The following is a 12,727-nucleotide window of genomic DNA, read 5'->3' as shown; positions in this document are numbered from 1 at the left end:
AGGATAAGGAGAAACCAGTACCCTCCTTTAATCTGTAAAGCAACTGGAAACAATATGTTACAGCAACAGTTTGAGCGGACACTCAAGAAAACTGAACACCCCCAAGGGGCGCGTCTGGATTGATCTGTGGTACTACAGGAACGAAAATTAGCAGGTAAGAACCAATTTTCCTTTCCCTGTATGTACCCGGATCAGCCCAGACTGCTGGGATGTACCCAAGCTTCCCCATCGAGTGGGACCTTGAAAGTCCCGCTCAGATGATACTGCCGCCGAAGTTGGCGACGTCCGAAGCCTGGACATGCAAACGGTAATGTCTAGCAAATGTATGCAGACTTCCAGGTCACCGCCCTGCAAATTCCTTGCAGCGAAACCAACTGATATTCTGCCTAGGAAGCAGCCTGCGACCGAGTCGAATGTGTTTTCAAACCATTCAGGATAGGCTGACCATGACAAATGTAAGCGGAAGCAATGGCCTCTTTCAACCAGTGGGCGATAGATGTTTTAGACGCTTGGTGGCCCTTCTTATAGATGCTCCACAAGACAAAAAGATGATCTGAGAGTCGAAAAGCATTAGTAACCTTGAGATAAAACAAGAGGACCCTTATGACATCTAGATGCCGCAATTCCCGCGCCTGAAGTTCTTCCATATCAGTACTGTTAAAGGCTGGAAGTTCCACTGATTGATTCAAGTGGAATACTGAAACAATTTTCGGCAGAAAGGATAGAACCGTGTGGAGAGAGACTCTAGAATCTGAAATGCGTAGGAAAGATTCTCGACAAGAAAGGGCTTGTAATTCCGATATGCGCCTAGCGGAACAGATTGCCATTAAGTCCTTTAAAGAGGCCTTCTTAAGGGGTTTGAAAAGAGCTTCACGCAAAGCCTTGAAGACTACATTAAGGCTCCAGGACAGACAGGGGGATTCAAATGTTTCGCCTCATGAAGAAAACTGACTACATCCGGATGAGCTGTAAGGGACGCCCCCTGAAGCTTGCCCCTGAGGCACTCCAAGGCTGCCACTCACACCCTAAGGGAATTAAACAACAAGCCCTTGCTGAGGCCCTTCTGCAAAATTGCCAGAATCTGAGCCACTGAGGACTGATGAGGAAGAACTCCCTGCTCACGACACTTTCCAAACCCTGACGTAAGTTAAGGATGTAGAGATCTTCCAGGCTCAACGTAGAGTGGTAATGACATCCTCTGGATAGCCTTTTTTCCTCAACTGCCTCCTTTCAAAAGCCAGGCCGCTAGACAAAAGCAAGTTGCCTGGTCAAAAAATATAGGGCCTTGATGCAGAACGTTTGGAAGATGACAGGCGCATACCGCCCAGTTGAGCAAAAGCAGAAGAAAACTTTACAATGCCATCCACACCACTCTCGTCTCTAGGCGATTGATGGACCATTTCGCCTCTTACAGTGACTATTGGCCCTGGACCGAGTGAGTCTGGCACTCAGCTCCCCAACTGGAGAGACTGGCATCCATAGTCACTATCACCCACTGCAGCACCTCGACATCCACCCCATGCCTCAAGTGGTCTCAGACAAGCCACCGGCCAAGACTGGAGACAAGGACCTGCAAATAATCCCAGACTTTGGGCACTGACGCCGCTAGAAGGCATTGAACTTGCGGCTGCAGCTTGGTGACTTGCTCCTCCAGGAGGAATATCTTGCCCACTCTGTTATCGAACCGTGCTCCTAGGAATGCCAGGACCTGAGAAGGCTGAAGATGACTCTTGGACTGACTGACGACCCAACCGAGGGCCTACAGACAATGCAAGACCTTGACTACCGCCTGCTTGCAGAGTGCCTCAGACTTTGCCCGAATGAGCCAGTCATCCAGATACGGGTGAACCAGCACCCCTTCCTTGCAGAAGGCCGCCAATACCACCACCATCACTTTGGTAAAAGTGCGTGGAGCCATCGCCAGACCGAAAGGGCGGGCGCAGAACTGGAAATGCATTCCCAGGGCCATGAACTGAAGGAACCATTGATGATCCCAGCGGATCCCTATGTGCAGGTATGCTTCAGTCAGATACAAAGAAGCCAAGAACTTCTCTTGGCACACCGCCACAATTACAGAGTATAGGGTCTCCATCTGAAAATGCGGAACTTTGAGAGACCTGTTCACCTTCTTCAGATCCAGAATCGGACGGAAGGAAACTTCCTTCTTTGGGACCAAGAAATAGATGGAATAACGCCCCGTGCCTCACTCCTTCTGGGGAACAGGAATGATGGCCCCAGGCATTCCAGCTTGTGGATGGTCTGCCGGACTATTTGTCTCTTTACCGGAGAGCCGCAGGAAGAGATTATAAAGAGATCTTGAAGAGGCTGAGCAAACTTAACTTGTAACCATTTTCAATGATACTTAGAACCCACTGGTCCAACATTATCTTGACCCATTCCCGTAAAAAAGGGACAGCCGTCTGCCAATGACAGGAATAGAGGAACGGGTTGGCCGTATCTCATTGAGAGGACTTTGTCGTGAGGGACCCCGGCTGACTCCCTCTTGGCCCGCTTGACGACCGTGATAGGACTGAGACCTCCCCAAGGATTGCCGCTGGCCCGTACCAGGTGCTCTGCGCTGGCGGAAGTGCTGTTGTCTCTGAAAACGAGAGCGGGTCAGAAGAAAACCTCTAGATGCCTTAGATCTATCTTTCGGCAGCTTGTGAACCTTATTGTTACCCAGAGACTTGATCAGTTGTTCCAAGTCTTCACCAAAAAGGAGCTTGCCTTTGAAAGGTAGCGCACTAAGCTGAGCTTTAGAGGAAACATCAGTTGACCAACTGTGCAACCATAATAGCCTCCACACCGAAATGGCCAACACCATAGTCTTGGAGGAGGTTCAAAGGAGGTCATATAAGGCGTCTGCCCCATAGGCTACTGCCGCCTCTAAGCACTCCACCTGAGCTGACTCCTGAGGTGGAAAGTCTCTGGTACTCAGCAGTTGTTGCACCCATCGCAGGCTTGCTCTGAGCATGAAGCTGCTGCAGACTGCTGCCCGAATGCCCAGAGCCGAGATTTAAAAAAATGCGCTTAAGATGAACCGCAAGCTTTCTATCCTGGAAGTTTTTCAGGGCCTCCGCCCCAGCCATTGGAATGGTGGTTCTCTTGGTGACAGCTGACACAGAAGCGGCCACCTTAGATACTTTCAAAAGCTCCAGGGTCTCTTCTGGTAATGGGTATATAGTTTGTCCATAGCTTGCCTCACTTGCAGGCCCGCTTCCGGAGTATCCCACTCCCGGAGCATTAACTGTTCAACCATTGTATGAAAGGGAAGTCTTGGCCAGACCACGCAGCCCTGCCATGACTGGATCCACCATGTCTAGGCTGGGGTCTTCCTGAGGGACTGCGATACCCAGCTCTGCCAGGATGTGCAGAATTAGCAGATTGAGTTCGTCCCTTTGAAAAAGCCGAACAACCTTGGGATCGTCCCTGTCCAATGGCGCCGCATTCTCAGGATCCTCCTCCAGATCTGCATTTGCAAAAGGAGAGGAAATGGAAGGAGGGTCATCCACCGAGGCCCCTACTCGAGCAGGCTCCGCAGAAGCCTCCGAGGGGCCCCCGACCTTCCTGACATAAAGAGACCCCTGAGGCTCCAGCCACTTGGGGAATTTTCTGGGTGGCCCCTCGGAAGGCCTAGGCCTACCTGACCTGCTGAGCTGGTCCTGGCTGGCCAAATATGCTTGATACATGAGAAGGATGAAGTCAGCTGAAAATCCAGCTGAGGCCCTGCAATCCCCCCCTGGGGGAACAGGATCATCAGCGGGGAGCTCAAAAGCCAAGTCCTGGGAATCACCAGGACTCAAAATCAGCCAGAGATAGAGCAGGAGGAAGATCCCCCTCCTCCCCCGATGTCTCAGTGCTGGCTGCAAATGTTTTCAAAATGGCCGCCGTTCCCGCACTCAGCAGGAATGAATCAGCCTTGCTCTCCCGTGCCGCAGACCTTTTGCCCGCCCCATGGAGCTAGGCCGCCGCACTAGATGCGCCCTCCTAGCTGGGGAGGCAGCGCAAAGAGGCCTGTGCGGGAGAGCCGCAAAGACTGCTCCCCGCAGGCCTCACAGTGAAGACCACGTAGCATAGTGGCCGCCAAGGAAGCACGTGGCAGGCTCCGACCACCCCCCACACACCAGAGCGGGGAACGAGAGCCTAATTCCAAAACGTGGACCCCCCCCCCCAATGCGGCCAGAGACGGACGGCACGCCGCTCTAGAACTGCCACCACGTGGTAAGCGCAGCGAACTGCTGGCCCTGGCCCCAGAGTTATGCCCTTAGTTTTGTTTTTTTTGTAAGAAAGTTACTGGCAAGAAGGGCAAGGGTGTCGTCAGATCTCTGCTGGGGGAGGGGAGGGAACCGGACCATCAGCTATCACCCTCGGCGCTGAAAGAAAGGAGCAGCACAGGATCACCATCCCAAGCTCCGTAGCTGCCTACTACCAGGGGGATGGTCCCACTGGAATCTGCCAACCCCCTGGGAGGACCAAGAAAAAAAAACAAAACAAATAACTGCTTGTCCTGCGCTTGCAATCTGTTTTTTTGGAACCTGCTAAGTGGTTCAGAACCGCAGGTTTTGCATCACCTCCATCTGCTGGAAACAGAGAAATGCAGGCGGCACACCGGTTTAAGAGGGCGCTCTCGAAGGTTTTCTCTGTCTCCATCTGCTGGAAGGGAGGCAAAACCCAGCAGTCCGGACTGATCCGGGTAAGTACAGGGAACAAATTTTGCCAGAATTAGCAAAACTGAGGTCAGCTGAACCTGTGGTGAGATTGTGTTTTATGTTTGGGGATTATTTTAATACCTCTCTAGGTTATGTTTTGACCTGAATCCATAAAGAGACTCACAGGCCGTTATTTATAACAAGGAAATTGTAATAAACTAGGTCTCTAATAGCCCTTTTTTTGTGTTTTTTTAAAAGAAGTTTGTTTCGGTTTGTCTTTCTACTGGTTAGTCTGGTAGAACCAGCTCCAAATGAGATCAGTTATGATTATGGCGAGTTGCTATCAGATTTATGGCAATTCTCGCCAGCCCCCGCCTTCCAAAGAAAGGTCTAGTGGCTCGTTAGCCCTAGCAGCAAAAAAAAAATCTGTCTGTTTTGTTATACATCCCTCTGCATTTGTACCGAACTACACAACACCTTAGGTGTTCCCCTTTTCCAGGGACTGTAGAGTTTGTGACTGTGGAAAAAATATCCCCCATGAGACGAAATCTCCAGGGGAAAGAAGCTGGATATCCCCCCCCCCCCCCAAGCTAGGCTGAAAATCTTTTCTGCAGGAAATGCACCTTGGATGTTGCTGAGGCCTGGGAATTTTACTGCATTAAAACTCAGGACCTTCTCTTCAATCAGGTTGGGGACACAAAAAAGTTTTGGCAATCTCAATGTGAAAAAAAAAAGTATCCAAACGGCACAGGGTGGAGTGCAAGAGAGCAAGGAGATATCTAGCACAATGGGGCCGATACAATATAAAGCGTGGAAAGCGGGCGCTGAAAAGTCAGGGCCCGCTTTCCTAACGTGCGCATGGCGTCTGCAAGGGGGGGGCGCCATGCAATACTCAAATTAGGGGGTCGCACTAGCAAGGAGGTGCTAGGGTCGCTTGCGTGACCTTAGCACCTCCCTGCTAATGCGACCCCGCCGCGGCTGCCGGTTATGAAGACCGACGCTGGTAAACTCAGCGTCGGTCTTCATAACGCGGCAGTCTGCCGAGTTATTTTTTTTACTTAAAAAAAGAAGTACAGAAAAGCAGTTTTTTTCTGCTTTTCTGTACTTTTACCTGCGCTCAGCTATTAACGCCTGCTGAGTGATAAACGTGCGTATGAGACGTACATGTATCTTTTTGCATGCGGAGTGAATGAGTAATAAGCACTATTACATTCACTCTGCATCCGACGCGGGTTAAACAGGCGCTAATCCCCCTATTGCTTTAGGGGCTGGATTAGCGCCCATTTAACCCACGTCAGAGTGCGCTCGGCTGAGAGCACTGTATTGCATCAGCCCCAATGAGAGGGTAAGCTTGGTGCCCCTAAAATAGACCACGGCCGGAGGGAAATCATCACAGGCCAGACTACAAAGCCTGCTGGCCCCAGAGCAGGGCTGCACCCTCACGGCAGCGTCCCTCTTACCTCCATAAGAGCACGTGACAAGCAGGGAGTACAGGGGTAGCATCTGAGGGCTGGGTTTTGATGTCAAATCTTGGAGGAACACTCCCACTTCGAATGCTTCTTGATTTGGACAACAAAGTTGCCAAATTCACATTTATTACAACAGAGAAGGATCTCTCTAGATTAACAGCAGTGAGCTCATATGTACGGTTTTTTTTTTTTTAGTTCAAAACTGTTTATTGAACATCAATGGATAAAAGCAAGTCTCTGGAGTAATGTGTAAGCTTTTTCTATAGTGTATATATATATATATATATATATATATATATATATATATATTTATATTTACTTCCTCCTTCCGGCCACTTAAAAGTGGAGGTACAGTAGGTATTTCTGCGTCCCCAGAGGGCTCACAATCTAACAGGGTGATGCAATAAGGTGCACACGGGCTTTGTTGCGGTTGAGCGTGTGTTTCATGTGTGCAATAGCATCCGATGCAGCAAGGAGATTGGCGCATCTGAAACATGCGCCCTAACAAAAGCATACCGGATAGCGCCCCTCGCATGTAAAGTCCATGGAGATGAAGACAGCTATTTCCGTCCGATGCAGGAAAGCACCCCCAAAGGCTGGGAAGCCAAAGCACACTTTTTAATGCGGGGGACTGAACTCCAGCTCTGGAGGAGGAGGAAAGTTAATGCACAGTCAAGGGCTCAGGAGAAACATAAAAAAAATTTGGTCCACTTTGTTGCAATAAATGCACCCCTAGTAGGGTAAGGGCTGTTTAGAGAGATTAATGTAAGATTTAGTATTTGGGGTTAGAACAAAAAATAATTTACAGGGAGTAATGGAGCAGAGCTTGATGATTAGTTGGAGATCTCAAAAAAATGTAGGTGATTCCTTTTCTTTTTGGGAAACAACAGGCATTGCAGATGCACTTTTGCTAGCAATGCGCACTTTAGCTGTTGGTGCGCCTGATGCAATGAAACGCATTTCTCCTTAGTACACCCTTCTTGTATGGTGTGCCATTTTTTTTCATTTAAATATTGCATCGGGGGCACAGGGGATGGGGATGTGTAAGGATACAGGGGCTGAATACGAGCGTCTTTGCACGCATCTTATCGCATGGCCTGTTTGCACCTGAAGCGGTGGAGGGTGATGTGACTTGTCTACGGTCACAAGGAACAACAATGGGATTTGAACTCGGACTTCCCTTCTCTCCTCCTGCTGCTCTAAGCATTAGGTTACTCCTCCCAGTACTTTATACCTTCTGATTCAGGGAGCATGAGGAAGATTACTCTCAGATGCTGGCACGATCCGGAGTGCAGCTGATGGGTTAAAGTGACTGACAGGGATCACATGTCCCCTTCAGTAGTATCTACTAAAGATGTCCCCTGAAAAGTGAAATAACTGAACTGTTACAAACGAATTAAAGATAGCTCACTGCACAAGGTAAAAGCCCGAGTTGTGGAGAAGAGCCCAGCTGGCAGAGTCAGTCCAGATGTGTGTAAGGGGTCTCCAGGGGCTTGCAGTCCTCAGACACAGCTGGGGGCAGCCTTGGTTCTGCCCCAGTGCAACCATGGCACTCTCGTTCCAAGGTCTTTAAGAAAACCAGGACTCCAGGTAAACAGACGTGGTGGGGCAAAACTGCAACGAGCTGAACCTTTGCCCAATGGCCATGAACTGGCCTGGAACCATGGCCGGACATTTCTTCACCAGTGGCTCCTTTTGCCACATCTAATGCTACATGAGTCAGAGCCGCCTCTTGCTCCTACTGACTAGGCATTCACCTAGAACAAAGCTCTCTCAGTAAGTGACACTCGAGCCAAGAAAGCAGTGGTATTCGGAGTGCTGGGAAACAATAAAAAAAAACAATAAACAAAGACAACAGCTGCCTTGCATCTGTGAGGCACACTCCGTCCCCCCCGGGTGCCGGCGGCAACCGATCAGTTCCTGGCGTTTACAAACTGAAGGATCCCATTCACCACGTCCAGGGTCTCCTCGCTCTCCAGAACGATGTCGTAGGCTTCCACGTATGCCTCATGGTGCCCATCTGCCTGAGAAGGGGTAGCAGAGCAAGAGCATGAGTGGGAATGGGGTGAGCGGGCACGAGGAGATTCCCCATGGGTTGTAAAGACAGCGACTAAAGGAGCAAGAGATTGCAGGCCCGAGTTATTCTAAGGAAAGTATTTCCCCTTCCTCAGTGACCCAAGCCTGGTCACTTCCCAAAACATCTGCCATGACACTGCAGGCATTGGGTAGGAGGATCAAATGTTCCCAGTACATGCCTGCTCTAAAAGTATGGTGACTGTAGAAGGGGGGAGTTTTCCTGTAACATACCTGTCGTTAACAGAAAAAGCTGACTGGGGACTTTGTATGATCTGACACCACTTAAAGGGCCCACAATAAAAGATGAAATTTGGAGAGCAGTGGATCTTTTCCTTAGATGATAGGGAAGTACTGGAGAAGGAAACTTGGAGACATGAAAGATGTGGATGGGGGCAGTCCCTGAATAGGGGCAATCAGGAGGTGTCTACTGGGGATCAAATTAGCATTAATTACAGATAATTAGCAGATGTTCAGTCAGAGGTGTTAGGACTGTTGTGGACAGGGTCTTTCGGGGGGAATCTCACAAGGACAGAGTGAAAGCTTCAAGTGTTCCTGCACCGTATCTACCACAAAGCTGAAGGCCAAATGCACCTGGGCTGACATCGGCAGAGCTCTTCGGGAATCTTACCTTGTCATTGAGGAAGCCTATCTTCAAGATGCTGTCCACCTTGCTCACGCCGTCAGCCATAGTGAGGTCCCCCAGAGTATCCCCCAGCAGAATGACATTGGTCCGGTTGCTGAGCTGCTGGAAGTACTCCGTGTCCTTCAGGACGCTGCTATTCTTGTTAAAGGTGTGAATGAGCTCCCCTTTAAATCCCATCAGAAGACCCTGCAGAGAAAGACATGTGAAATCCCATCAGCTTCCGCGAGCAGGAGCCACAGCCCATGGCACCACCTGGCCTGGCAGAAGGCTCATGGAAATTCATACATGACTGGGGGGGGGGTGTGTGTGTAATAATTTATTCCAGGGTTTGTGATATGAGGTGAAAGAACAAAGTGAGAGATCTACGATAAAAATTTTAATAGATCAAGGGTATAAATAATGCACAAGCAAGAGTCTTTGGAAGTTCTACAATAAGGCGTCATGTGCGGCTGGCAGTTTAGGGGTAGCATGTGAGAGTAATGTAAAGATGAATTTCCAAAGAGAAATGTAAAAAGTTTCTATCACACACAACCTGCATTTTTGCGATTCACTGGTTTTCATGAGGGAGACGTGGAACAGTGTCCAGTGCAATAACAATATTCAAGAAACCCAGAACAACATTAGCTGTGGGGGAGTGAGGGGGTAAAGCCTGGGATAAGCACAGAGGATCCTTAGCTGTGGGGGGAGTGAGGGGTAAAGCCTGGGATAAGCACAAAGGATCTTTATTTATTTTTATTTATTTAAAAGTTTTTTATATACTGCATATAAGGGCACTTATGTGTCAGTCTAGGCGTCATGAGGGGTAAAGCCTGGGATAAGCACAGAGGATCCTTAGCTTTGGGGTTATGAGCGGTAAAACCTGGGATAAGCACAGAGGATCCTTAGCTGTAGGGGAGTGAGAGGTAAAGCCTGGGATAAGCACAGAGGATCCTTAGCTGTAGGGGAGTGAGAGGTAAAGCCTGGGATAAGCACAGAGGATCCTTAGCTGTGGGGGAGTGAGAGGTAAAGCCTGGAATAAGCACAGAGGATCCTTAGCTGTGGGGGAGTGAGGGGTAAAGCCTGGGATAAGCACAGAGGATCCTTAGCTGTGGGGGAGTGAGAAGTAAAGCCTGGGATAAGCACAGAGGATCCTTAGCTGTGGGGGAGTGAGAGGTAAAGCCTGGGATAAGCACAGAGGATCCTTAGCTGTGGGGGAGTGAGGGGTAAAGCCTGGGATAAGCACAGAGGATCCTTAGCTGTGGGGGAGTGAGGGGTAAAGCCTGGGATAAGCACAGAGGATCCTTAGCTGTGGGGGAGTGAGGGGTAAAGCCTGGGATAAGCACAGAGGATCCTTAGCTGTGGGGGAGTGAGGGGTAAAGCCTGGGATAAGCACAGAGGATCCTTAGCTGTGGGGGAGTGAGAGGTAAAGCCTGGGATAAGCACAGAGGATCCTTAGCTGTGGGGGAGTGAGGGGTAAAGCCTGGGATAAGCACAGAGGATCCCGGGCGGTCTCCGGCTGCAGGGGGAGAGGGGAAATACCTTCACCGCCACGCTTGAGGATATGCACCCGCTGCCTCTGGGTCCACGCCGGGACCGAGGCGCCTCTCAGCCCGACCCAAGCCCTTCTCGCTCGGGGGCTGGGTCCCTGCCGCGATTCGGCCACCGGACCGAGGCCTAAACCTCCGAGGGATCGCGGAAATCACCCTGGGAAACTCAACTGGGGGAGGGACCCGAGGGTATCACCGCAGGAGTGCGGGGCTCGATGTTCTTGTAGAAATTTAGTAAGTAGAAAGTAGAAAATAGAAAGTAGATTGGAAACACGCTCAGCGAGCGTGCAGGCTCCCCAAACTGCTTTGGAGACAGAAATTACTGAGTTGCTTCACTTCCTGTGGGGGTATATATACCCGTGCTGACGTCAGATCCGTCTCCAACTGCGAGCACGAGCACACTATACCCACTTGTTCTGAGTCCATCTGGCTACACGACAGGAAAAGTAAAATAAAAGAAGGTGCCGTGGAGAAAGAACCATAGATGGTTTGAAGTGAATGGAAATATTTGTGAACAGTGGAGATGCCACTTTGGATAAAGTGGAGTCGTGTTGAGAAAACAAGTGGGGAACTGTGGGAGTAGAAGACAGATACAGAGGTTTATGACATGGAAATATTAGTATAAAGGGTCATATTTGGACACATGGGAACAGTAGAGTTGATTGCAGTGGAGCTCGGCGGTTTAGAAGATATTGAATCAGTGATTTGAAAGGAAGAATGTATGATTATATCCCCTGATGAAGCCTGTATGGGGCGAAACAAGGGTCCTTGTGGGGAAAATTGAAAGTCAATAGTTGATTGGTGGGAAGGGGGGAATTGGTTGAGATTTTAAGGGATGACTTTAGTGGATGGATGGTGTGATTGATGAGTGGTGAGTGATGATATAGGGAATGGTTTTATGGGGATATGATATTGTTATGATTATTATGATGTAAAGTGATAGTTTGTATGTGCAATGTGTCCATAAGCAGTAATTTGGAATGTACAAGACAGCGGATGTTATATTGTGTATTAATACATGTATATTTATATAAAGTGGTTTTGATAAATAAAATATGGCATTTTTCATATGATGTGGTAAATAGATGTATGAGTTAATTCATGCTGTCCCTATATGTATATGTTATATATATCACGAATTGTAGGGGTATGGGATATACTCTCTGATTTGCTTACCATAAATGGTTCCCAACTGACGCAGACAGCTGACAGTGGTCCTCAGAGTTCCTTGCGTTGATATGAGCAGAGGGACACATGAAATCAGACAACCGAGAGGCGTTGGTCACCTCCAGATAGCGAAGGAGAACCCGCCGCACATCCAATTTATGCAGATCCTTATCCGCAGGAGAACAAGGATCCAAATTCAGGAAAGCAGGCAACTCTACAGTCTGATTCAAATGAAATTTTGACACCACCTTTGGCAGGAAAGACGGCACTGTTCGCAGAGAAACTCCCAATTCCGAAATACGGAGATATGGTTCCCGACACGACAAAGCTTGAAGCTCCGAGACCCGCCTTGCGGAGGCGATCACCACCAGGAAAACCGTTTTGAGAGTCAGGTCCTTCAACATGGCCCATTTGAGAGACTCAAATGGAAGACCACATAAGCAACGGAGAACCAAATTTAAACTCCACGAAGGACAGAACTTTCTGACTGGAGGATTCAAGTGTTTAGCCCCCTTCAAAAAATGGGATATGTCCGGATGAGCTGCCAGTGAAAAACAGTCAACCTTGCCCCGCAGACACCCTAGGGCCGTGACCTGCACCCTGAGAGAACTGCAAGCCAAACCTTTCTTCAGGCCATCCTGCAAAAAGGCTAGAATATGAGCCACCGAAGCCCGACAGGGGACACATTCAACCCGCAGCATGATGAGTTCCACGCTTGCAGGAGGGTAGAGATAACCGAATCAGAATACCCCCTCTTTCTCAACTGTCTCCTCTCATAAACCAGGCCACAAGACAAAAGCGATCCACGCGATCGAAAAATACTGGACCTTGCCGAAGAAGATTCAGAAGATGGTTGAGACGAACTGGACCGTCGATCGCCAAGTTGATCAAATCTGCAAACCACGGCCGTCGGGGCTACTCCAGAGCTACGAGGATGACTGACCCTACGTGTGCTTCTATCTGACGCAAGACCTTGCCCACTAGTGGCCAGGGGGGGAAACATGTACAGCAGAACGTCGCGAGGCCACGGAAGGACAAGGGCATCCACCCCTTCCGATCTGTGATCTCTCAGACAACTGAAAAACCGAGCTGCCTTTGCATTTCTCTGAGTCGCCATCAAGTCCAGGTGAGGAACACCCCAGCAACGAGTGAGGAGCTGGAAGGCTTCGGACAGCTCCCACTCGCCGGGATCCAGAT

General features: G+C 49.4%; 1 protein-coding gene across 4 annotated transcripts in view; it reads right to left on the bottom strand.

Annotated features, from left to right (window-relative positions):
- Positions 1–5,914: 5,914 nt before the first annotated feature.
- The window catches only part of LOC115074368 (kelch-like protein 11), a 105,013-nt gene continuing 98,200 nt past the window's right edge, over positions 5,915–12,727 (bottom strand). The window contains exons 10-11 of one of the 4 annotated variants that reach the window (XM_029573751.1): positions 8,823–9,023; positions 5,915–8,142 (exon numbers count right to left, since the gene is read on the bottom strand). In XM_029573751.1, coding sequence (XP_029429611.1) covers positions 8,032–8,142; positions 8,823–9,023 — 312 coding nt within the window. In that variant the 3' untranslated portion in view covers positions 5,915–8,031. The remainder of the gene's footprint in view (positions 8,143–8,822; positions 9,024–12,727) is intronic. The other 3 variants (XM_029573752.1, XM_029573753.1, XM_029573754.1) reach the window with 3 other exon arrangements.

The sequence above is a fragment of the Rhinatrema bivittatum genome, chromosome 12, assembly GCF_901001135.1.
Source record: "Rhinatrema bivittatum chromosome 12, aRhiBiv1.1, whole genome shotgun sequence".
Lineage (NCBI taxonomy): Eukaryota > Metazoa > Chordata > Amphibia > Gymnophiona > Rhinatrematidae > Rhinatrema > Rhinatrema bivittatum.
Note: the sequence above shows the minus strand (reverse complement) of the source record. Positions and strands in the feature narration are given on the sequence as shown.